The sequence below is a fragment of the Toxotes jaculatrix genome, chromosome 5, assembly GCF_017976425.1.
Source record: "Toxotes jaculatrix isolate fToxJac2 chromosome 5, fToxJac2.pri, whole genome shotgun sequence".
NCBI lineage: Eukaryota > Metazoa > Chordata > Actinopteri > Toxotidae > Toxotes > Toxotes jaculatrix.
Window position 1 is genome coordinate 4,452,257 of NC_054398.1, and position 22,374 is coordinate 4,474,630.

Consider the following 22,374-nt stretch of genomic DNA (forward strand, 5'->3'; position numbering starts at 1 on the left):
CAAAATGTCATAAAAAACGTCATGGGGGGGTAAGGCGTCAAAATCGGACAAAAAAAGTCAAAAAAAAAATTTTGACCTCTAAATGTCATAAAAAACGTCATAGTATAGTAAGGCGTCAAAATTGGACTAAAAAAGTCAAAAAAATTTTTGACCTCCAAATGTCATAAAAAACGTCATAGTATAGTAAGGCGTCAAAATCGGACAAAAAAAGTCAAAATTTTTTTTGACCTCAAAATGTCATAAAAAACGTGATATTATAGTAAGGCATCAAAATCAGAAAAAAACAGTCAAAAATTTTTCAAAGGCACTTTGCCAACACAGTACTTTTACTTAAGTAAGATTCTTGATGTAGGATTTCCACTTTCACTTGAGTGAATGTTTTGTGGGATATTTGTACTTTTACTTAAGTACTAAGCTTCAGTACTTCCTCCACCACTTGTAATAAGGTATGTAGCACAGTATGTAACACATCTGCTTTGCAACACAAAAATTATTGTTGCTCAGGAATTTACAACTGTCGTTTAACCGTTTCATTCATGGTTACATTTGGTTTTTAAATGGGCTTTAAATTCACTTCCTGGTCATAAACCTGCAGATATGCTGTTTAGGTCTGATTAATTGATTAATAGCACAAAATAAAAGGGCAACTAACTTGATAATTGATGAACTGATTAAGGAATCTTTTGGCCAAAAAAGAAGACAAAAGGCCAAACATTTAATGTCTGTATTTGTCTTATATCATAGCAAAGGGAATGTGTTTGAGTTACAAAGCATTGGTTGGACAAAACCATTTTGGGCAAATCATTTTTTGCAGCTCTAAAACCGTGTCTTCTTGGAATCTAATCTGTGGTGAGAATAATACCGTCATTTCCTGAATATAAGCCACACCCACTAAATTTTAAAAGACAAAAAAAATTGTACATATATAGGCCGCACTTGTCTATAAGCCGCAGGTGTCTACGTTCTAACATGAGAAATTTACACAGGAAGATGGTACACCGAGAGATTTTTTAAAAACTTTTAATTAATTAAATTCTTAAAAAGTAGCGGCTTATAGTCCGGAAATTACGGTACAAGAAACTCACAATTACTGTTTTTTTTTTTCTTGTCTTTTATTGTTTACAAAATACCAACATAAATACATAAGAGGAGGCTGTGTGATATTGCTGTGGGTGGATGTGTATGTGAAACGGAGGAGCAGGCAGAGAAGACAGCGCTGAAGCAAACGCTCCACCCCTCTGTAACTAACACACAGTGGCTTTCACTGGTCAGAAAGAGTCACCTGTAGACAGCGAAGAGTCGAGACGTGTGGAACGACAAAATAAAAATCACATTAAATAAAAAGAACCAAAATGATAAAATACTGTGATATAAAGGAAACTAAACCCCAGATCTGTTAAAAAGACAGGGGGGAGGAGGAGGAGGAGCACAACAGCACAGAAAGTGTGTGAAGGACCATCTATAGATGATATAGATAACAGGATATTCAAAATGTGGTTTTGTTTTGTTTTTTAGAGTGCAGCCCTTAAAAACCCACCGGGCAGGCAGAAGTTCCCACAGTGACAGTGCTTGTTGTATTTCAGAGAAATGAAACAGAACAACAATGACAGCTGTGGGAAATCAAGTCCTTTACATCAAAGGGAGAAAGAAACAAAGCAGATGGACACTCAAGATATGACGCTCATCAAACTGCCCAGGTTTCAGGACCTTCCTCCATTCCTGGATCCACCCTTTTAGATCACTTGCAGGAATAAGAAGGACCCCCCCCCCTCCTCCTCCTCCTCCTCCTCCTCCTCCTCCTCCCCCTCCCCTCATCACCATTTACAGAAACACCATCACCATCATCCTCCATTCACACATGCAGTCAGACCATGCTCCTTGTAGTGTGTCCAAATTCAACTTGGTTACACTCTCAATGGAACCCCTTTCATATTCAAAGCCATATAGTCAATATTATCTGTACACCAAGGCATCTTTTTTTTTTTTGCAAACTACAATCATCTGTTTCGAGAGCAAAGCAGTTTCCTAACATATTTTTGTGACAGTGAAGAAGATGCTTCAGGCTACAAGGCAGGGAGAGATAAAAACACCACAGAGGGAATGTGACAAGACACACAACAGAGATGCACTGATCAACAAGGGTCTGCTCTACTTAGTTTTGTATTTTTCTCTGGCAAAAGGACAAATGCCTAACTTTAACCTCAGAGTGCGATAAAAAGCTTCGTTAAAAACAATATCTGAATCCAGAAACCCTTCTCTAGTGCCTGTCTCCTAAAACCTCAGCATTCAGGTTGGCTTTGTTCATTGGCTAATGTATGTATATATGTATATATAGATATGTGGTGGAGCCTCACCACTTTTATGTCATGTCACTACCTGAAATGTATATATACATTAACATAAAAAATACAGCCATGGAGACATGTAACCACAACACTGAAAATAATTGCCAACAGGCGGTATGTTGCCATAACAACAGGATTCACCAGAGAGAGGACAATACAGAAGCAGAGACACACAGTTAAAGACTCTATTGGCCTGAGTCAAAGTCAGATTTGGGGAGTTTCTCTACTTAAAACCCTGCTGTTTTGGTCAACCCTTTGTGGCTTTATGCTACTGGTAGAGTGTGGTGGTGCACAGTTAATCCGCTCGCTGCAGTCAGAGTGCAGAGACCAGAGCCTGAACCAATTTGAGCTGAGAAATGACACCGTGTTTACATTTAGTAGTTTTTTTTTAGACTAAAGGTGTGTGGTGAGAAACATGGAGGGGGTAAAAACTACAATTGTCCAATCGCCGACCAAGTGGAAGAAGAAGGAAGGTGCTTCACTGGGTGGTCGTGGCAGAGCCGAAGGTCTCCTGGGAGGCGTACACCATGTAGAGGAAGCCATCTTGGTCCCGCTCCCGCTCGTACACCTCGGATATGGCAGCCGACACAGACACCATGCTGTGGCCGTTAACCAGCAGGAAGAAAGCCTGGTTTGAGTTTAGCTGGAGGCGCCTCCTGGTGGGGAAAGAAAGACATGACATGTGAGGAGAGGAGACTAGGGGAGGAGAGGAGGAGAGGAGAGTAAAGGAAAGAACAAAAGGAGAGAAAAGCAAAGGAGAAGGGAGTAAAGGAACAAAGAAGGGAGTAGAGGAGAAGAGGGGAGAGGAAAGGGGAGGAAAATATGAAAGGAAGATGAGAAGATCAGAAAAGAAGGGAAAGCAACAAGGATGTAAGGACAGGACAGAAAAGGAAAGGACATGGAGATGACAAGAAGATAAAGGAGAAAAGAGGAGAGAAATTAAATAAAAATGAAGGGAAAGGAAAAGGGTGAGAGGATGATGAGAGGAGAGGAAGAGGACAAAGAAACAAAGGAAAGGAGACAAGATGAGGTGAGAGGACTTCAGGTCTACCTGATAATCTTGATGAGCTCGCTCATGTTGACGTGGTCTGGCACCAGGAACTTGGTCTTGTCCAGGATGGGAAGCTGTTTTTCTCCTTTATACCTCTCAATGATCACCTGCAGGAGACATGCACATTATCAATCAATCATCAATCATTATCAGTCAGTGGGTTCCTGTGCTGACAGCCCAGCAGCTGAGACTGTTTGGAGTGTCTGTGATCAACAGTGAGGTGTAACAGGGAGAAGAAGCAGCACACATATCAGATGATGTGGTATAAATAGCAGACAGCCCTCTGACTTGCTGACTCGAATCTCGACTCCATGCTCGCTGGACCAAGACTGATTTACTTGCGCTATGAACACAGAAATCTTTTATTCAGTACGACGTTTAATCAAGCTAAGATCTGTTTCAAATAAGCCTTTAAAAACAGCGCTGCAGAGGCACATAAACCACTTCATCGCTGACACACTAATCCACTAAGGCTGGCTGCCACAGTCTCACTATCATGCCATGATTTGTTCACTACGGTATTATTAATACATGAGTTAAAATCACATTTTAACAAGTTTTCATACTTAAACAGTAAACAGTAAATCCATGCACGGCAGAGAGCAGAAGATTTCCCTTTCTTATTCTTTGAATGGTGTTCAATTCTAGCTTTGTTTTAGGAAAGTGTTAAATATGAACAGAAATAAAAGATTTCTTTTTTATTTCATCCAAAAAAGTGCAGTCCTCCTCTCAGAGCAGGAACAAACAAACATCTGGCAGTCAGAGGGCAGGGCAGCAGCAGGGGACTGAGTTGTGAGTGAAAGGTTTAAAGAAGAACGGCCAAAATCACAGCAGCTAAGTTCAAGACGTCCTGAATTTTGGTCTCTAGGATGTGTCAGGCTCCAAAAATACTGGATCCTGCATTTCCCATCATGCAACTTAATAGCACCTTTAGAGTGTGTGTGTGTGTGTGTGTGTGTGTGTGTATTAAAATAAGATGCCCTTTGTGACCTCATCAGGGTTATAATGTTCACAGACAATATAAAGCTGTTTTCAGGCTGTGTATTTCTCCTCATTATAAGTAAACTGACTGAAAGACAAGCAAACAAACATTATGTTTACATTCAGTGTTTCTCACTGAAACATAATGAGTGTGTCCTTGAGGTCTGACAAACATGATCAATGCATTTTTCTACCTCAGTTTCTCAACATTTTCCCATGTTATCCTCATGTGTGTGACAAACAGACAAACATGACCCTCATAAATAAACATCCCAGAAATGGAAAAGACAACGTTTTACATATATACTGCTAATAATTAAATTCCGGTCAATAAATCCTATACAGGATATTGATATCATATTGATTTATTGCCCAGTTCAAACATAAAGTAATGTTAATCGGTAATATGTTAGTTCATTACTTACTCCATACTTATTGTGTCATTTGTTTAGAGATGCTGTGCCCTCTGGTAGGCATCAATGGAAGCAGATATATTGTTCAGTGAGGCAGAGTCTGCTCTGAGAGCTATAATCAGTCTGTGATATCGTCCTCTGCTCCTCCACCCCCCCACAGGCTCCACTGTGGCCGTCTGGATGGAGTTATGTTACAGTGACACAGCGCATCTGCCTCTGGTCTCAACACTTACCATGACATGGCAGTTTATAGCCCCAGGGGAGTACACAGGAAACACACACACACAGACACACAGCGGCGTGCTTTTAAGATGAGAAGAGCCCTTACATGGGGCAGCAGATGGGAGGCTGCTGTGATACTCTATCTCAAAATGATAAAGCACGCAGGTGAAACACGAGGTGTGCGTTTGTTTATTGGTGGTTGCTAGGAGCCACTGGACATCTGACGTATTAGCAGACGCAGTCACGCTCATTTCTCATAGGAACAGACAGAAACTGACTGCTTAAACCAAACTAAATGATAAAATAATGGATAAACAGCCAGACAAAAAAAAAAGTCTCCATCCAGAGCACTTGCAGAAATTACTCTGATGCCACAAAATGACATTTAGAAATACTTCAGAGCAGAGCACAACCAGGAAGCATGTGGTAACACTTTCCGCTGCAGTAGGTCTTTCTTGTTCTTACTTGTGCCTTCCTGCGTTATGCATGGCATGCTGATATATTTCTGCCCTTACAGTTTTACAAACATGATTCTCAATGTGAAAATCATGTTAGGCTTCGGCGTTCACTCAGAGATTATTCTCAGCATCAAGCCAATAGGTGCATGTGTGTCTGACTTCTGAACGTGTGTTTCAACTCACAGGGATCTTGTTAGGGTGCTGCTCTCGGATCAGTCTGACATCTTCTACTCTCTGTTCTGCAGGGAAAAAAAACAAAAAAAAAACAGACATGTTAAATGGAGATGGACTGTAAGACAGGGAGATTAGAAGGTCAAGATAACCAGCTGATAAAACACAAAGGAGGCCATAGGCAAAGTAGATATAGACACAGACTCATGAACAGAGCAAGTAAAATCCACATATATATATATATATATATAAACAGTCAGACAGGTTTTAACAGAGTCACCCTTTCATTTTCATGTAGTATTCAAATCATCCCGTCCTGTAAGGTTAAAGTATTTGGGGATCATGTGAGGAACAGCAGCCAGTGTGTTTGTTATCAGGATCTCTGGTTCAACATGTTTGTGCGGTTGTTATACATCACACGTTCTTGTAAGATCTAAACCAAAGAACTGTACTCACTGTTCCACCATTTTTATCACACTAACAAAAAATAAATAAATAAATAAATGTCGATAATAAAATGACTCCATGTTTGGGGTTTTAATGTCATAAGCAGAGTAGAAACAGACCGTTTAGTGGACTGAGGCTCGCTGGTGAAAAACATAAGGGGCTTTCTTAAAATCCACTCATGGTGTACCCACATTGTTCCACAGTCATTAGCAGATTGTTATACAAAAACTGTGATCCACTCAGTTTGTGCTCAATTAGTGTGCTAATGTGTGCTCACAAATGTGTGTGATCTGCATCTCTTACAAACAGATAGGGAATGACCACTGACTGAAAATCATGATCGAGAAAACCTAGGTGTCACTTGTACATCAGTGACCTATGTTAAAGCAGGCTCCTCCTTTTTGAGGTTTAACCCCATTATAAGTGATTTGTCACTGGGGAAAAATAAACAACAACAGATAACACCTTGGGCTCACTGCACTTTGAACTGACATTATCAGCAACAAACACTGAAAATGGGATCAGTGAACACACTTGAACATGGTGAGGAAAAAAACATCTCGTCATCATGATCATCTCCATTTGTTTTTTAATATTGGTTTTCAATTTTAAATGGTCGAATTGAAATTAAGTAATCCAAAGCAGTACATTGGCCTCAGTTATTTGGCCTCCAGTCGTGTGTTTGCCAAGTGAAAAATTTGTGCGCTCACTGTTAGGATATCTAATTCAATCAACCGATTACACACTGCTTCCTAAGGACAAATGTTGATCTTCCAGTTGATGCCATTTTCATGCTAAACTTGAGGAAACGTAGGACATTGTTCCGTGATTACATTTTAGCGGGGATGAGTTCACAGCCGAGGAACAGAGAAGCTCTGTATGCGTCAACGAGCCTTGTCCGTCTCTCATGACCGGGCCGAGCAACAAACAGCCTTTGAGTCATCAGTTTTCAATCAAACAGAAAAATCTGAAAATGGGAAGCAGTTGACCTGAAAGCCACACATTTCTGTTCTGTCATAATACGGGAATTGCTCAGCAGCACCTGACACACATCTGGAAGATTCTCTGTGATTTCCCGAGTCATTTAACGACCCACCACACAGTGTGAACTGCTTCACATGCGGAACTTGAACTCAGGTTTAGGCCATGTGATTCACACAGGCCTAGTGACAATGTAATGAACACTATGAAATGTTCAAAGTGTATTTATTTAAACAAGAGGATCCAGATAATCAAGTACACACAAGGCAGTGCCACAGAGGTAAAATTATGACTAACACCTGGTAATAATATCACTCTGTTTACCACCACTAATACAAACAAACTGTTCCTCAACCAGAAGTACATTTATACACAGTCACATGACACATGACAGCCTTAACCAACAGTCAGCAATGCGTTTGTCTCGGTCTGACAGGAAAAAACATCAAGTTATGTTCACTTTAGCATGTTCTCAAATACAGTCCAGCGCACGTGGCACTATGTTTCTCTCTGCTTAGCTGACCCTCACGTGCACTGGTTGTGTAAATTTGGACCAATAACGTGATGCCAAACCGGAAGTCGGTTACTTTTAGTCATACCGGGAAATGTATTTCCAGAGCTAAAGGCAACAACTTTGTTCCCAAGAACACAAAAAAACAAACAAAGACCAACGTATCAACCTAATGAAAATGATGAATTTCACAACATTGTGTATTTCCGGATTTTTAAAAATATTTTCTTATTCACTAAATTACTGAAAACACCACAATAGATGCTGCTGGAGAGAGGTAAGAGGATGGAGGAGCAAGTTACACTGTGTTTGCAAAGCACTGCAGGCTTTGTCTCTCGCTCTGAGGAATGGGAAAGCACAAAGTGAAACTATAATCCGCATCGAGGCTGTGGCCTACCCTTCACACAGAAAGACAGACAGGTAAACTCTGCACTTCAAATCGCCATTAGATTCTGTCCCCTCTTTTAAACCCCTCTCCTCTCCTCCACAAACTGTCCCATCCCCCAATCCTGCAGCTCTCTTTTCCTCTGTCCTGCATTTCGACACCACTTTGTTTTTCTCCCACCGCTCAGATACAAATAAACACACACACGCACACACTCAGGGAGAGAGAGAGGCCTGCTGCAAATAGCCCCATTCTATTCTATTCTATTCTATTCTCTACTCTACTCTATTCTATCCTATCCTATCCTATTCTATATTTAATCCCATATGTATACAGATGGCAGTGATGAGTCCTCTATCGCCTTTTGGATAAGTTGACAGGTCCTCTAACCTCCGTATATGGCTGAGTCTTCTAATTACCTGCGCAGAGACAGCCCTCCTCTATCTTTCCCCCGTATGTTTATTAAACTGTTCACTGAAATACGTATGAACAGTAATACTCGGCACAGGGATAATAACTAACAGCTACCAGCTCCGTCCATATTTACGCTATTAATCAGTCCCGTACAGTTCAGAGACAAATTCGGGCCACAGCCATAAAACCTACAACATTAGATAAAAAGCATAGAGCAGCAGCAGTGTTGAGCGTACAAGGTGGAAAACAACACCGTGATAACACCTACCGTATGTCCTTCTTTGTTTGAAGGTTTTTTCTGAAGGCATATTGCGTCAAAGTCAACGAGTCAGGCAGCGGATGAAAACGGAGGTAGCGGCTGTTTCAACGCTAAAATAGAAAAGCTAAAAACGATTTATAAAACTGTCCGTGGTTACGACGCTGGTGGCTTACAGGTAAAACGCAACGCGACGAGCAGCGGCTCAGAGACGGTTTGATGTCGTCGCTTCCTTCCTCTGCCTATGTTTTTATCTCGAGCAGGCTCGAGGCAGCAAAACAAACCTGTCAGCTGACCTGTGACGTCACGCGCCTCCCTCTCATCTGCTCATGCCTGTGCGCGCGCGCGCGCGGGTCTGCCAAATTCAATTTAAGACAGAAACACTTCATTAGCTTTACGTAAACAGCTCTGAACATCAGCTCGTAGGGTTTAAGTGGCTCTGTTGAATATCTGCTCTGTGAGAACAACTGAATTTTCTCATTAAAAAGGAAAAATGTTGCATCTTCATTTAAGGAATAAATGTGAGGAAAAAAATAATCATTACAGGTAGGATTAGAAATAAAAACTATTTAGAATTTTCTCTTCTAAATTCAGTGTCATTGACAGGTCAGAGACATTAAAAACATGCTTTTGCCACAGATTGGATGGTAATGGTCTGAATTTTTATATTTATTTTTTAAATTAAGTTTGAGTTAATTTTTCACAGGTTAAAATCAAACAAATACACAAATAACAATGAAACTAAATGAGCAGGGGGAGAAAACGCCCAGATGGGTGTAATGGTTACTGGTTACTTGACTACTTCTCACTCGTCTTCTCACTGCTGTGCTGGCAGCTTACCTTTGCACTCAAGTACCATCAACTTCCGTCCTGTGGACAGGTATTTTATGTCTCTGAAAATAGAATTTAAGGACATGTTTAACAACTTGACTTAATTATGACAAGACATTTTAAAATGTAACATTGTTTTTAGTGCAGATTTAAATCTGGTCTGTGTTTTACCGTTAATAAACTGTTTATAGAACTGTACATATATAGTGCAGAGACCAGCACATTTACACTGGTTGGAGACACTGAATGTACTTTGTTACTGAGAAATGTTGATCAGCTTGTGGTGTCACACCTGCCCTGGATGACCGAGCCAATGAGATTAGTTCAAAACAGCCAATGAGCTGAAAGCAATAACTTGCACAATATGTTTGCGTTTTCAACCACTGGAATCCGAAGCATTAGTTTTAGTATCATACTTTGTTGGCAGGTACATAATTTTTTTTTTGGGGGGGGGGGGGGGGTTTGCAAAAGCGGATGTTTTTAAAGAACAGATTTTGAAGCAGCCCCTCACTACAACTCTGTTGTCTTATAGTTTCAACATGATTTCAGTTACATCTTTCTGGTAGAGAGGTCAACATGTGGAACATAACACAATGGTACTTTAATCTATGGTAATGAAATGTTTTGCATGTAAACATCTGCAAAGTAAATACAGACATTTTATTCATGCTGAATAAAATGTTTTATTTTCTTCTGAGATGCAGCAGAGTAGGAGCGGCACAAAATGAGTACTCAATAGTAAAAGTACCTTTAAACTGTAATTAAATCCAGCACTTGGGTAAATGTACTTAATTACTTCTCATCTCTGCTCACTGGCGTCAGGGTTGATGGTACTTAGAGTTCTCAGAAAGTAGGCCAAGAAGAAGATGCAGTTCTTATTTTTGTCCAGCAGGTGGAGAACTCTGATCACCTGTTGCTGCTGATCTGCACTGTCAAAGGGAACGGTGCCTGGTTCACTGCCTAGGGTCGAGCTCACCACTGTATGGCGAATGTCTTTAAATAAGAAAGCATTATGATGTAAGACAGACGCAGACATTCTGACAACACAAGGGTCAAGTCTATGTTTGCTTTCCAAACCCAAATCAATGACACAACTATGCCCTGCGCATTTATGAATACACACATGCAAAGGGGTCTGTGTATCTGAACTGGCTGTGTCTACGACAGGCGTGAAGTCAGTTAGGAATTATCCGTAGCTAACACAGTCTCTCTCGCTCTCTCTCACATACACACACACTCACACAGTATCATCCACCACAATCGAGCTGTGTATTTGTCTCAGCATGGTGCAGGCCCTGACAGCTGTGTGTGTAGGTGCGTATATGAAGCATCCACTCCTTTCTTTCCAAGTCAAAGGCAGCAGTAGGTGCTGATAAAACATGAAAATGAGTGGGTTTTGGCGTTTGTGTGTGTGTGTGTGTGTGCTTTCTGTGTCTAAGCACACACCTATGAGTCGGGGGACACCTCTACACTTGGATCAAATATTTGCTGTCAATATTTAGACCCTCTCCTTCCCTCTGCAATGTGCCTCCGCCTGCTCCCTCCACTCATTAGGTGGTGGGGTTGTGATTTCATGGTTCTCACCAGGAGGCTCCGCAAGTGCAGCACTGGTGTTAGTCAGCTGTGCAGATGGCTGAAGTCCTAATCCATGTGATATGAAATGTTGACACTGTTATAGTGTTATATGTTACAGGGGAGGAACAATACTGGTGTGGTCGATAACAATAACAGGCGAGGGATATGAAGAGGGCAAAGGTTAGGAAGGCTGTGTGTGTGTTGAGCTTGTATGAAATAATTCCTACTGTGCACACATCAATGCATATAAGAGGATTACATATTATTTTGGACACTCTTATGCTAAGCCTTACTGATTAGCTGCTGTTCATACTAAATACAAAAACACTTCTTTTTGTGGTGCACTCAGCACTGAGAAAGTTTTTTTTTGTTTTATTTATTGTCAATGGAACTACTTTATATCAAAAAGATATACCCTGTGAAGCTGTTCAAAGAGAGGGTTTGTGGATTATCTTCAATACACAGGACAGTGTTTCTGGGAAGACTAGGTGAGTTCTTAAAACATAATTTTTCAGTGCTGTGAGCAGCACAAACAAAATCCCATTTACCTCAGATATCTAAAAAAAATCTGTGGGCAAAACACTGAAACCTCCTGCATGGCTTCATGCTAGCTACCATTAGAGACAACTGAGGAAAAAGAGATGTATAATTTAGATGAAATTTAGTATGGGTTGTCCCTTATGTCCAGGGCTCCATTGTATGTATCAAAAAACATCACAATAAATGTGCATCTTTCCCATTATGATTTAATACAAGCTAGCAGTTAGCTTGAAGGTCATTATACTATGTACTATTTATAAATGAACCACTGTTTCCTTTGTGATGTCTATTCATATACAATATAACTATATGAGTCAGTAAAATGTGTAAGTATTCACATTGTGAGTTTACTCACCAGAAGAGAGGGGAGTAATGGGGTAAAACACAATGACGGCAAACACATACAGAAGAAATACAACAGCCTTCAGAATAATAAAGCCGTGGTCCTTCAGTCATCAGTGGACAATATGTCTGCTTTTTATATGTCAGAAGATGATGAAATCCTCCCCTGATAAATCTTTTCTGACCTTTTTTTTCAGCCACAGCCCTGATTGTCTGTTCTTCCTCATTCCTCACCAGTTTGAATAGTAAATTTGAGCCACAAGCCTCCCTCACTGATCTGCTCTGAGTGAAAAGTCTTAAATCCCTCAGAGTGGAGTGGAGTGTTGGTGATGTGGTGATTTTGCAACTGCAATAACAAGCGGTCCTGTTGGAGAGGATGCTTTCTGGAAATATATTTTTCTTTACATCAAGGTGGGCTGATGAGGAGAGTTTATGTTTGGAAGTCGTTTCTGTTTTGGTGATTTGGGCTTCTCAGAGAAACGGTGGACCCCTAGCAAAAGGTGGTAGTCAGGCAGATACTCTAACAATATTAAAGCATTTCCATTTCACCTCATACAATGTCATTTTACATGGTGTTCAATACTATAGGCAGGAGGGAACAATCCTGTGTTTTTTAATGTTTGTTTTTTAAAGCACAACCCAGCATTATAAATATTTTTCTTTGGACCCTCACCTTGATGTAAGAAAAACTGCAACCCTCTATCCAGTCAAACCCCAATATCTTTAGTTTCAACTATATCTCAGTTACTTTCGGCTATTTCCACACCATTTCTAAGTTATTTCTATCTCTTTAAACCATGTATCCATGCTAATTACTTGAACTGTTCCCCACTCTGAATTACTACAGATCATCTCACTGCAGATGTGTCTTACAAATCTTTCTGATGGAAATCATGGATCATGCACAACTACTGAATGATCCATGGGGTTCACATGCCTCTGGTTAACGACTGAAGCTAATGTTTTAGAAGTCTTGTCTTATTCTGTGAGATTTTGTGACCCAGCAAAAACCTCAGTAATGTGTATATAGCCAGGTCCCTCCCATATGTGTGTGTTGTTAAGTGCTCTTTCTGTACTGTCTCTCTCAGACAGTAGACACAGCTTGTGACCGTGAACTAACAAATTAACATCACCTGAAAATAGAAACTGTAGTCCACTGTGGATCAGTCCCTGTTTTGACTGTTGGACAAGATACTAACATTTTAATTTAAAAAGTGTTAAAATAAAACAGCGGTAAAAAGGTTTTACGTTCCAGATCCTGTTACTATATCCTTGTGTGTATTTCAGTGTTGGCCCTATGTATCAACAACAACAAGTCCAAACCCAAAACCTCATAACGTGTTCCACAGTTCATGGATTTTCATAGGTGACGGTTGCCTAAATGATTAAATGTGTCTTCATGCAGTGTTTAGTGGCTGCTCTGAGAAGCTGAGCACCGCAACAGGAAACACTTAGGATTGTGGCCTTTTCTATATTACATTGGTTGCGCTGTTGCCAAGACAACAGCAATTAGAAAAGACTAGGTTACCAAGCAGAGAATGGTTATGTTTCCGTAGCAACCAAGGTCAGGGAGAAGGCTCTAGGTTTACCTGAATCTTAGGAATAAAACAGATACAACATATCTGTTATTATACTAAGTACTGGGAGGCATCAGGTTCATGCAGAATCTATTTTCTGTGTTTGCATTGAAGACTCCAGGAGCAACTTCAGCTTCACAGTGTCCTGCATCTGTACTGGCTTTTAAACATCGGTGGGGAAATCGAATAGGAAGACAGTTACGCAGTTTAGCACTGAGGGGAATCAAAGCTCACATTTGCTGCAGAACACTGAGAATATGTCACTTCTGGCAGCGTGGACCAGCACGCAAACGTCCACCAACCTGCACATTTTCTACGTCCAATCTGTCTGCAGAGATGAGGACAGCAGACAATGTGTCCTATATGTAGGGCTGTCTCTGCCTGCTGTGTGTGCTTCCTGTAATTAGTTGATTATCACAGCATGTTGTCACACACCAGCTTACACAAACACACTGTAATGACAATGACATACCGTGGCCTCCTTAAGCCTTGATCTGCAAGATAGTATTTACTGTGCTTATACAAAACTAAGCGGCCACATAATACAGTCACCACGCTCACACCACATCGATCCCCACATCTCCACCTCCCTCTGTCCTGTTTTGTCAACCCCCGTCTCTCACCAGTTCTCCAATTCTTTCATCTCTCCATCATTTTTCCTTTCATGAATACCTTCTTCTTTCCGCCTTAAATCCATGCTAGTCTGTCTCTCTAACACACACACACACACACACACACCTCCCAGGTCCACTTTGGTGTGTAACCACAGGCTAGGAGAACACTTAATCCCCCCAGCACCTGCTTTCCATACCTCCCTGACCTCTCCGCAGCTGCCTGGGTGCGTGCTTTTTGCCTTTATGTCCGTTTATTATACATGCGTACATGTTCATGTATTGGCGTCAGGACTGGGGGTGTTAATCAATCCGACTGCTTGTAGATTTGTTTATATGTGCGTGTTTTTAAATAACACGTTCGAGCTACACAGATGTTCGGCGCTTCAGTCTGCACAACAGATGGGCGTGATATAAAATAGCGATGTTGTGATCCTATACACTGCAGGAGAACAGACTGCAGGGATCAGTATTCAAATTAAATATGATGACACTTACACTGTGTCTTGTGCGCTCGCCGTATGCGGTAGAAATCATTTCAAGCTCATTATAAGGCACATGGCAACAGTCTCCTGTATATACAGCTAGTTAAGAAATCTATAGGAAATAGGCAAAGTATGATGGGAAAAAGACTGAATCTGCTGTATAAAATACATTTAAAAATAGAATCATCCCAGTTATGCTCAAACTCTCACTCTCTCACACACACACACACACACACACACACACACACACACACACACACACACAAACATACTGTATATGCATAAATCTTTTCTCCTTCATACAGGAGAAAACACATAAGTCAATATTTAGAGGTGGGAAGCGGAAACAATACCGAATCTGCTTCAGGTTTCTTGCCACACCAAGGTTTTCCCCATGCAGCACTGAAGTACTCTCAGAAGTACTGAGCCTATTAAACTTATAGGCTCTGCAAAAACAGGGTGAGCAAAATTTAGACAATTTTATTGACATAAAATATATACAAACAGTAAAATGTAAAAAAAAAAAAAAAAAAGAAGAAGAAGTGTAAAAGCAGCATAATATAAAATTACTTCTTTCCACATCCATGTGAGAAAAAAGAAGTTCGTTGGACAGGTGGTCACGGACCAACTGGATAAGCAATTCTGATATGAATGCGCAGCTTTCAGTGGATGGTGGAAAAAAGAAAAACAAAAAAAGAAACACCTTTGGTTTCTTCTAAGAGGTCTGGCTACCTACGGCTCCCTCCTCCGTCGCACATCAATCACTCTCTCTACATCTCCATTTACACTTATTCCAGCCTCTCCTCCCTACAGGTCCCTCTTTGTTCTGTGGAGGAAGGGGGAGAGAGGAGGCGAAGGGAAAAGGCAGAATTGCTGCCTTCTTGCGGAGAGGGAGGGAGTGGGGGTGGGGGTGGTGGTGGTGGAGGTGGAGTGACCACTGTGTGATGGAGGGGGAAAGAGGAGAGAAACTGTGCTTTCCATCAGGAGGAGAATGCAGGGAGAGGACTGCTGATTTCTCTGGAGAACGAGAGAGCAACTAATAGAACAAACTGTTTTGTGCCTCCTGATGGAGGACATGTTTGTTGTATTGTCACCAATAGCTGCTAACAGAAGCTCAACGGTCCTGCATTTTGTTTCCAAGTGTGAATCCACAGGCTCTCAGGCTCACAAACACACACACACACACGCACAAGTTCCTCACGCACAGACATGCCTCATGTGGAAGTTGACCACATACTCTGTGTTGGTGCGCTGGACAGAGATGGCAAAGGGCTCAAAGGGGTGGAAGGTGAAGGCCACCAGGCGTCGTACGGTGTGGTTTACCGGCCGCCCCAGCAGGCCTGCCTGGATCTTAAACTTCAGCAGGCCGGAGTCCCGTGCGTAGAACCTGGTGGGTGAGAGAGCGGGTGAGAGTCTGCCGGTGTGGGACGGCCCTGACCGCTTTGTGACAGAGATCCATGTTGCTCTGTTCTTTTATCCTGTCTGAGGAGCAAGTAGCTGATCTTACTACAAGACTGTGGTTGTCTGAAATTTCAGCAGATGAAACTCCGGCGGCAACAAATGATCATTTTAATTACTTAAATTTAAATAATATTAATATACTGATTAAACTGGCAACAAATTGGCAAACATTTACTGGACTAATCTCATTTTGTATTTTCTCATTCACCCTGATGGAGTCCGTACCTGATGGGGTGGTCTCCGCAGGTCTTGGGCCTCTCCATCACTGACACCCACTTGTCATCGTAACTGAAGAGGGAGAGGTCGAGGTAAGGGCTGCTGCTGTACGACTGCGCGCTGATGGGCAGCTGACCCAGCAGCCGACGCACTGCCTCAGTGTGGCCGCCATATTTGGCGTTCACTATGGTGTCCTTAAATCTGAGGCGCAGACAGATGAGGGGGGGGGGGGGGGGGGGGGGGGGGTGTTATCAGCAAAATGATTTTAAACTGAAACAGGAATCAATCATCTGGTAGACATCCCAAACTCCTCTTTGTCTAATCAACAGAATAAACAACCTAGTTTCTACTATAGCTGCTTCCTGAGGAGAGTAAAGCTCAAAACCTCAGTTTCAACAGATATCTAAAATTAGCACATTTGTGTTTCATTCAAAGCAACCTTTGTGACACATTGCTGGCTTAATTACAGTCTCCTAAGTCTCACTATTCATTTCCAGCACTCAGTAGTGACTCAGTGGTCTCTGTTTTCCCTTTACTCTTCAGTTCCTTTAAACTCTACACCCCTATTTTTTTTCCACACGTCCCCTCACTGTGTTTGGTGCCACAATCTCTCCGGTCTCATAGGCCGGAGAGATTGTGCCTGCTTCTCTCTGTGAACTAGGCTTCACTCGTAGCAAGCTGTAAGTGGTACAAATCTGGTTTGCTGAACGTGCTCGCCAGCTTTCAGTTTCTCCTCTCCGCTTTCCCGACATCAATTTTCACCACTCTGAAATGAAATTCTAAGCTCTTTTCCTCATTCAAACTGTCTTTTATCTTCTCCTCCTCCCTCAGCCCCCCACTCCTCCACTCTCCGCTCACCCCTCTTCAACCTCCACCGAGGATTCTGTCACCTATGCCGGCGAGTCGAACCGCCAAATTCAATCACAGCTCCTCCAGCCACGCTGACTGTCTCGCTTCTATATCCAGATTAAGTCCTGAAACTCCCTCCTCCTCCTCCTCCAGGCGATCGCTGCTGATCTACTTCCCCTTCCTAACCACCGTCTTCAAATCCTCCCTGACATTTGGCTGCACGACATCAGGTGCAGTTTTATTCCTTTCATTCAGAGACCAGCCCCTGATGTGGTGGTTTTCCAGTACGGTTATGGCCAAACTGGAACATATAGAGTTTTGGCAGGGAAATATTTGGCATTATGATCCAATAATACTCTTCGACAGTAAATATGATGCTGCTCCCATGTTTCTCCTTTCAGTACCTTCTCTGGACCTGCCGTGCGTAGTTGTTGGATGAAGCGGAGCAGGGGAACTGGACGGCCTGGCTGTGCAGCGTAGCGTTTCTGAACAGGTCGCAGAAATTCTCAAACAGCTCCAGCAGCTGGTCAGAGGTGTTCTCAAAGATGGCCAGCACCTCTGTGGACACCATGTTGTACACGACAAAGAACGACGGCTAAGAGAGAAAGAGGGAGGTGGGGTGGGGGGTGTGAAGGTTTGGAGAAAGAAATAAGGACTAAACATTTTGTAGTATTCTCTTCTTGTAGGAGTGTTTAATTTAAACATAAAGCTCCCTGGCTTTCAAGAATAAAAGACCAAGGCCAGAGAGTGAAAATGAAGCATTTATTAGATTAGATTTTTTAAATTTTATTCTCATATAACTGAGTATTTGAGGCATTAGCTTCAATCTATAGTTACAATATAACCACAGGTCCAATATGACAAAATTCTATATTATATATTTTTCTTTGGTGACATGAAAATAGTTAATCAGTAAGGATGTCAGACAGCTTAGATTTCATGTAAACAAAAAGAGCATTAATTAGATCTATTTGATGCTACAATGAATGAGACACAGGACTGAACAGAATCTGTAGGAGAAACGTGTCCTTGGAGACCTGAAAGAGGAATCCCTTTTATACAGCAGGGACAACAAAAGACATGAGAGAGGCAGGGGGAAGCAACAAAGAGAACAGGGGGAGGAATTCAGATGTGTGTGTGTGTGTGTGTGTGTGTGTGTGTGTTCCTACCTGCGAAGGGTCGGTGACTCTCAGTGTGACCACATCTTCGCTGGTATATTTAATGAAAAGGTGATGCTCATCCAGCAGCTGCATCTTCCACATCCTCAGCCTCCTCAGCTGATCAAAAAACTGGAAGAATCTGACGCCGACATGCAACATGTGATTAAAACCAAGAGCTGGGTCAACTGAACTGATCAATAAAGGCATATTTAACAAAGGGACATTATGGAGGTGGACTGGATGGTCAGCTTTGGTGATCGACAGCTAATTTAAACCAAACAAAACACACGAAATTACAGTCCAGCTCATGTATTTTATTCCTGAACACACTGTGTGACTAACTTTGTTTATAGAGACTTAGCTCTTAATGTGTTTTCCCTGCTTTCAACAAGGACTAAATTAATGAGCAACCGGACTTGATAAACTGAGCTGCAGTAAACGTTCTCTGCTCTCCTCTCCAGACACACACACAGTCAGACCACTCCAGCTAGTTTGAGCATTAGATGAATCTGAAGGACTGACAGATACAGTCAGATGATTTCTAAGCATCATTTTACACATAAACTGTTTAGTTTGGTTAAAACGAACTCTGGCGCGTTTGCCTCATTTAATGTGGTTTTGTTTGTGCTGGAGTGAAAGCTGTGAATCACACCCGGGTGCAGAGTAAACACAGACTAAACAGAGACCGCAGTCCGGTTGTAAGCAGACTGTGGTGCGCTTCATTTGGGTGTGAAAACAAAACAGACCCACCACTGGACTGTGTGATTCTAGTCAAAAGCTGCTGGCCGTGAACTGTTTAGAAAGCGATCGCCTGATCTGCACAAGACATTTATACCATATATTTATACAAGATCATGTTGTTACCATGGTAACTCGAATGCACATCACCACCTGAGTGCAGAAATTTCCACTTATGAATCAGACAGTGAAAAGGAGCTAAAACAGAGGTGTGTTGTGTCCTACTTTGTGTATTTTAACAGTTCTTTAATATAAAAAGTGTGAAATGAAGCGATCACACAGCAGCTATACTATAACTACAGTTTGTCTGAAAGACAAATTAAGACCAAATGAACCAAGCTACTAGTGTAAAGGCACCATTAACCAGTGAACTAACCATACAGTCCTGCACTTTATAGTAGTTAATTTCAAACTTGTGGGAAACCCAGAGTAAGATTAGCAAGTAAGTGATTATCACTGTGCCCTGGTTAAGCAGCAGAAAACAACTGAATGGACCAAAGTAAGTGAGCAATTAAAGATTAGATAAGATAAGATAAACAAACACAGACTGAAAAGAGGACAGTAATATTGCAAACCTCCTCTTGGCGGTGGCACTGCCATCCTGCTCAGCCCTCCTCCAGAGGTAGACCAGCAGCCTGTGCTTCAGGGAGTTGATGGTTTTGTCAGTGTACAGGCGAGGGAAGCCAGGCTGGCTCTCAGCCTGAGCCTCCGTGTAAACGGCTGAAAGAGTCAGGAGGTCGTCCTCATAACAAAACCGCCCAATCGTCCTGACGTCCAGAAACGTTCCCTCGGGCGTCACCTGGTTGGAAAAGGGAGAGGGGGGAAAAAAAAGAGATTGCTGTAATGAGACAAAGCGGATACATGGGATTTTTTTCTTCAGCTCTTTCAACAGCAGCGAATTTTAAATCTAGATGAAATCACTTTCTCCTCACCTGAAAGACATGTATGGTCTGCTGCTGGACCGACAGCACAGCCAGGATGTTCCTGTAGAGGTAGAGGCCCTGGTTGTGGGACAGGATTATCTTGTCACACTTGAAGGACCTGGTGTCACACAGCTTGCCTGTGTGGAGGTCGATAATGTGGAGGGAGTAGTCTTCTAGAGGAGAGCGGGGATTAGGCGTCACAGATTCGTTGTTACGATATACCTGGTGGGAGATAAAAGGAGAGATTTAATGGTCTGAGCCAAACTATGGAGGTAAATTTGTCGAGTTTCTTTGTAAATATGCAGTAAGTCTGATTCCATCGTTACCTCAAAGAAATACGGCGGCGGCTCCTCTGGGACGTACACAGCCGACCCAACAATGACGTAGCGGCAGTCGTCTGTGAAGAGGCTGCACTCCCTGTTTAGGTGTTCTCCGTTTGAGGCCACATTAGTGACATGGAGCAAGGAGAAAAAGCGCTCAAACAGACGGCCTCGGATGTTGAGGGAGCGCTGGTCGTTGGCTGTTAGGAGAGTCTCTCCCTCTTGGCCTCTCAGCAGGTCCTGAGCTGCCTGGCAGCCTTGGTATTCATATATCTGGAAGAGGAACATTAACACTGGAGAACAGTTTTTCCCTCAACTTTCTGTCTCTGGGAAAAATGGGCAGTTAGATGGACCAAGCATGTTCCAGTCTATGTCATGTGCTTCTGATAGATGGCAGATAAAAACCAAACAATATGTGGTATTTAAAGAGCCTGAGAGAGATGAGAAGTTCACAGTGAGGTCTCTCTCCTCTTACCTCCAGTGAAGTCTGGTCAGAGGAGAAGGCGATGAAGCAGCGTCCATCTGGTGAAAACTTCCTAAGGAAGCAGGGCGGCTTCTCCACGTTGACCACAGTGAAGTTGGGGAACAAGTTTTGGTGGAAGCAGCGCACTCGGTACCAGTGAGCTCCCGGGCGGCCTGAGCAGATCCTGCGCCTCTCGAGGCGATGAACCACATTCTGATTCTGGATCCTTCTGGGTTTCAGGGTTGGAGTGTCCTCATCCATTACTGTGATCAGAGAATAAGCTCAAACCCTTCCTCAGTGGGTTGTTGGACAGGCGGAGAGTACGGTGAGACGACTACATCACAAGCACAGTCTCTGTACCTGTGTTTTCAAGAGAAAGTGAGAAGGCATGGAACAGATGAGGACTCTGTTGTCTATGCTTGGGAGCTCACATACGACTGAGTGATTAACAGCAGAACAAAAATATTAGCAGCAGAGCAATATATATATATATGAACTGTCAACAAAATTATGAATAACATTAAATTGTGTGAATTACAGCAATAAATATAAATGACAATATACATGTCAACAGAATATATGCATGGAAAAAAATATGAATGGCAGAGGGCAATATAAGTAGCAGAGCAAAACAGCAGCCACTGAAAAATAATACCAATCAAATAAAATAACTATTCACAGTCCTCAGGCAGTGTAGTTTTACGTTAGGCAGCTCAGGCTGAGGACTGGCTCTGGTCCTTTCACTGACGACCGGAGAACCTGAGCCCGTTCATCGTGAACTACAAACACAGGAGGACTTTGTGTTGATTAAACCAGAGTCCAGAACCAAGCTCCAGGTCTGAACTGCGTACCAGTAGCTCACTAATTCAGCTCCACAGTTAAAAAAAAACCGTCATTTGTATCACAGGATATTTCACACAACACGCTGATACTCACTCGCTGCTTCTAAAACCCAACTATCCCACGACCAGGAAGCGCTCCGGCCGCTCCAAGTTCATCAGCTCGTGTCAGCAACACCGCTGAAGTTTGACCGCACGAGCTACGGCTAGTTACACTTAGCTTGCGCCGCTCGTTAGCCTCAGACGTCCAGCTTCACTTATTTCGCAAAGTGCCACCGTAACAGTAACACTCTTCTCCGAATACCGGAGGGTCCAGGTGCTGCTGCTGTTGGTTGTGAATGAATCCCGGAGGAAACCCAGGAGAAGAAGACGAAGACGAAGAAGAAGAAGAGGAAGGAACAGACGCTGAACTGCAGCACAGCGGCTGTTATTTTGAACAGCGCCACCACAACCTCCTCAGGTGGAAAATGGCATTGCAGTCTACACAAAACCAGTAGTTTCAGATGATCAGATGAATGTGAGATACTGGCGCCTGAAACAAGTGCAGCGTGGACACAGGAGTGTTATACATAGTTAGAGCACGGTGTAACAGAGTGCTCATGTTATGGGTATTGAGGTAAATGAACGTATGCACTTTTCATTACTCAAAACGCATTTGAAGCAAAAGGCTGTGGTTTTTTTTAAAAGCTGAACTTATATTTGACATTGGTTGTAGATGACTGACATAACTTCATTGAATTAAAGGTTTGTCATGATACATTGGTTTTCCAACCAGCGTGTTCGTCCGTACACACTGGTAGACACCAAAA

General features: G+C 42.3%; 2 protein-coding genes across 2 annotated transcripts; both read right to left on the reverse strand.

Moving 5' to 3' along the window:
• Window positions 1-1,340: 1,340 nt before the first annotated feature.
• On the reverse strand, window positions 1,341-8,894 carry map1lc3b (microtubule-associated protein 1 light chain 3 beta). The gene is made up of 4 exons (XM_041037759.1): window positions 8,648-8,894; window positions 5,654-5,709; window positions 3,397-3,503; window positions 1,341-3,001 (listed from the first exon to the last, which is right to left on the reverse strand). The coding sequence occupies exons 1-4, from the start codon at window positions 8,685-8,687 to the stop codon at window positions 2,824-2,826; spliced, it is 381 nt and encodes a 126-aa protein (XP_040893693.1). The 5' UTR covers window positions 8,688-8,894; the 3' UTR covers window positions 1,341-2,823.
• Window positions 8,895-15,067: 6,173 nt separating this feature from the next.
• det1 (DET1 partner of COP1 E3 ubiquitin ligase) lies at window positions 15,068-21,910 on the reverse strand. Its single transcript, XM_041037715.1, has 9 exons — window positions 21,663-21,910; window positions 20,739-21,086; window positions 20,270-20,536; window positions 19,953-20,165; window positions 19,596-19,819; window positions 18,292-18,421; window positions 17,527-17,717; window positions 16,283-16,474; window positions 15,068-15,983 (listed from the first exon to the last, which is right to left on the reverse strand). The coding sequence occupies exons 2-9, from the start codon at window positions 20,985-20,987 to the stop codon at window positions 15,794-15,796; spliced, it is 1,656 nt and encodes a 551-aa protein (XP_040893649.1). The 5' UTR covers window positions 20,988-21,086; window positions 21,663-21,910; the 3' UTR covers window positions 15,068-15,793.
• Window positions 21,911-22,374: the final 464 nt, after the last annotated feature.

What these genes read in the sequence shown, in the direction of transcription:
- map1lc3b (XM_041037759.1), bottom strand. Translation starts at nt 8,687, where the DNA reads ATGCCTTCAGAAAAAACCTTCAAACAAAGAAGGACATACG. An exon ending in CAAACAAAGAAGGACATACG is followed by an intron (nt 5,710 to 8,647) that starts GTAGGTGTTATC and finishes TTTTCCCTGCAG; the next exon opens with AACAGAGAGTAGAAGATGTC. An exon ending in GAGCTCATCAAGATTATCAG is followed by an intron (nt 3,002 to 3,396) that starts GTAGACCTGAAG and finishes TTTCCCCACCAG; the next exon opens with GAGGCGCCTCCAGCTAAACT.
- det1 (XM_041037715.1), bottom strand. Translation starts at nt 20,987, where the DNA reads ATGGATGAGGACACTCCAACCCTGAAACCCAGAAGGATCCAGAATCAG. An exon ending in AGACCATACATGTCTTTCAG is followed by an intron (nt 19,820 to 19,952) that starts GTGAGGAGAAAG and finishes TTTTCCAACCAG; the next exon opens with GTGACGCCCGAGGGAACGTT. An exon ending in AGTGCCACCGCCAAGAGGAG is followed by an intron (nt 18,422 to 19,595) that starts GTTTGCAATATT and finishes TGTCGGCGTCAG; the next exon opens with ATTCTTCCAGTTTTTTGATC.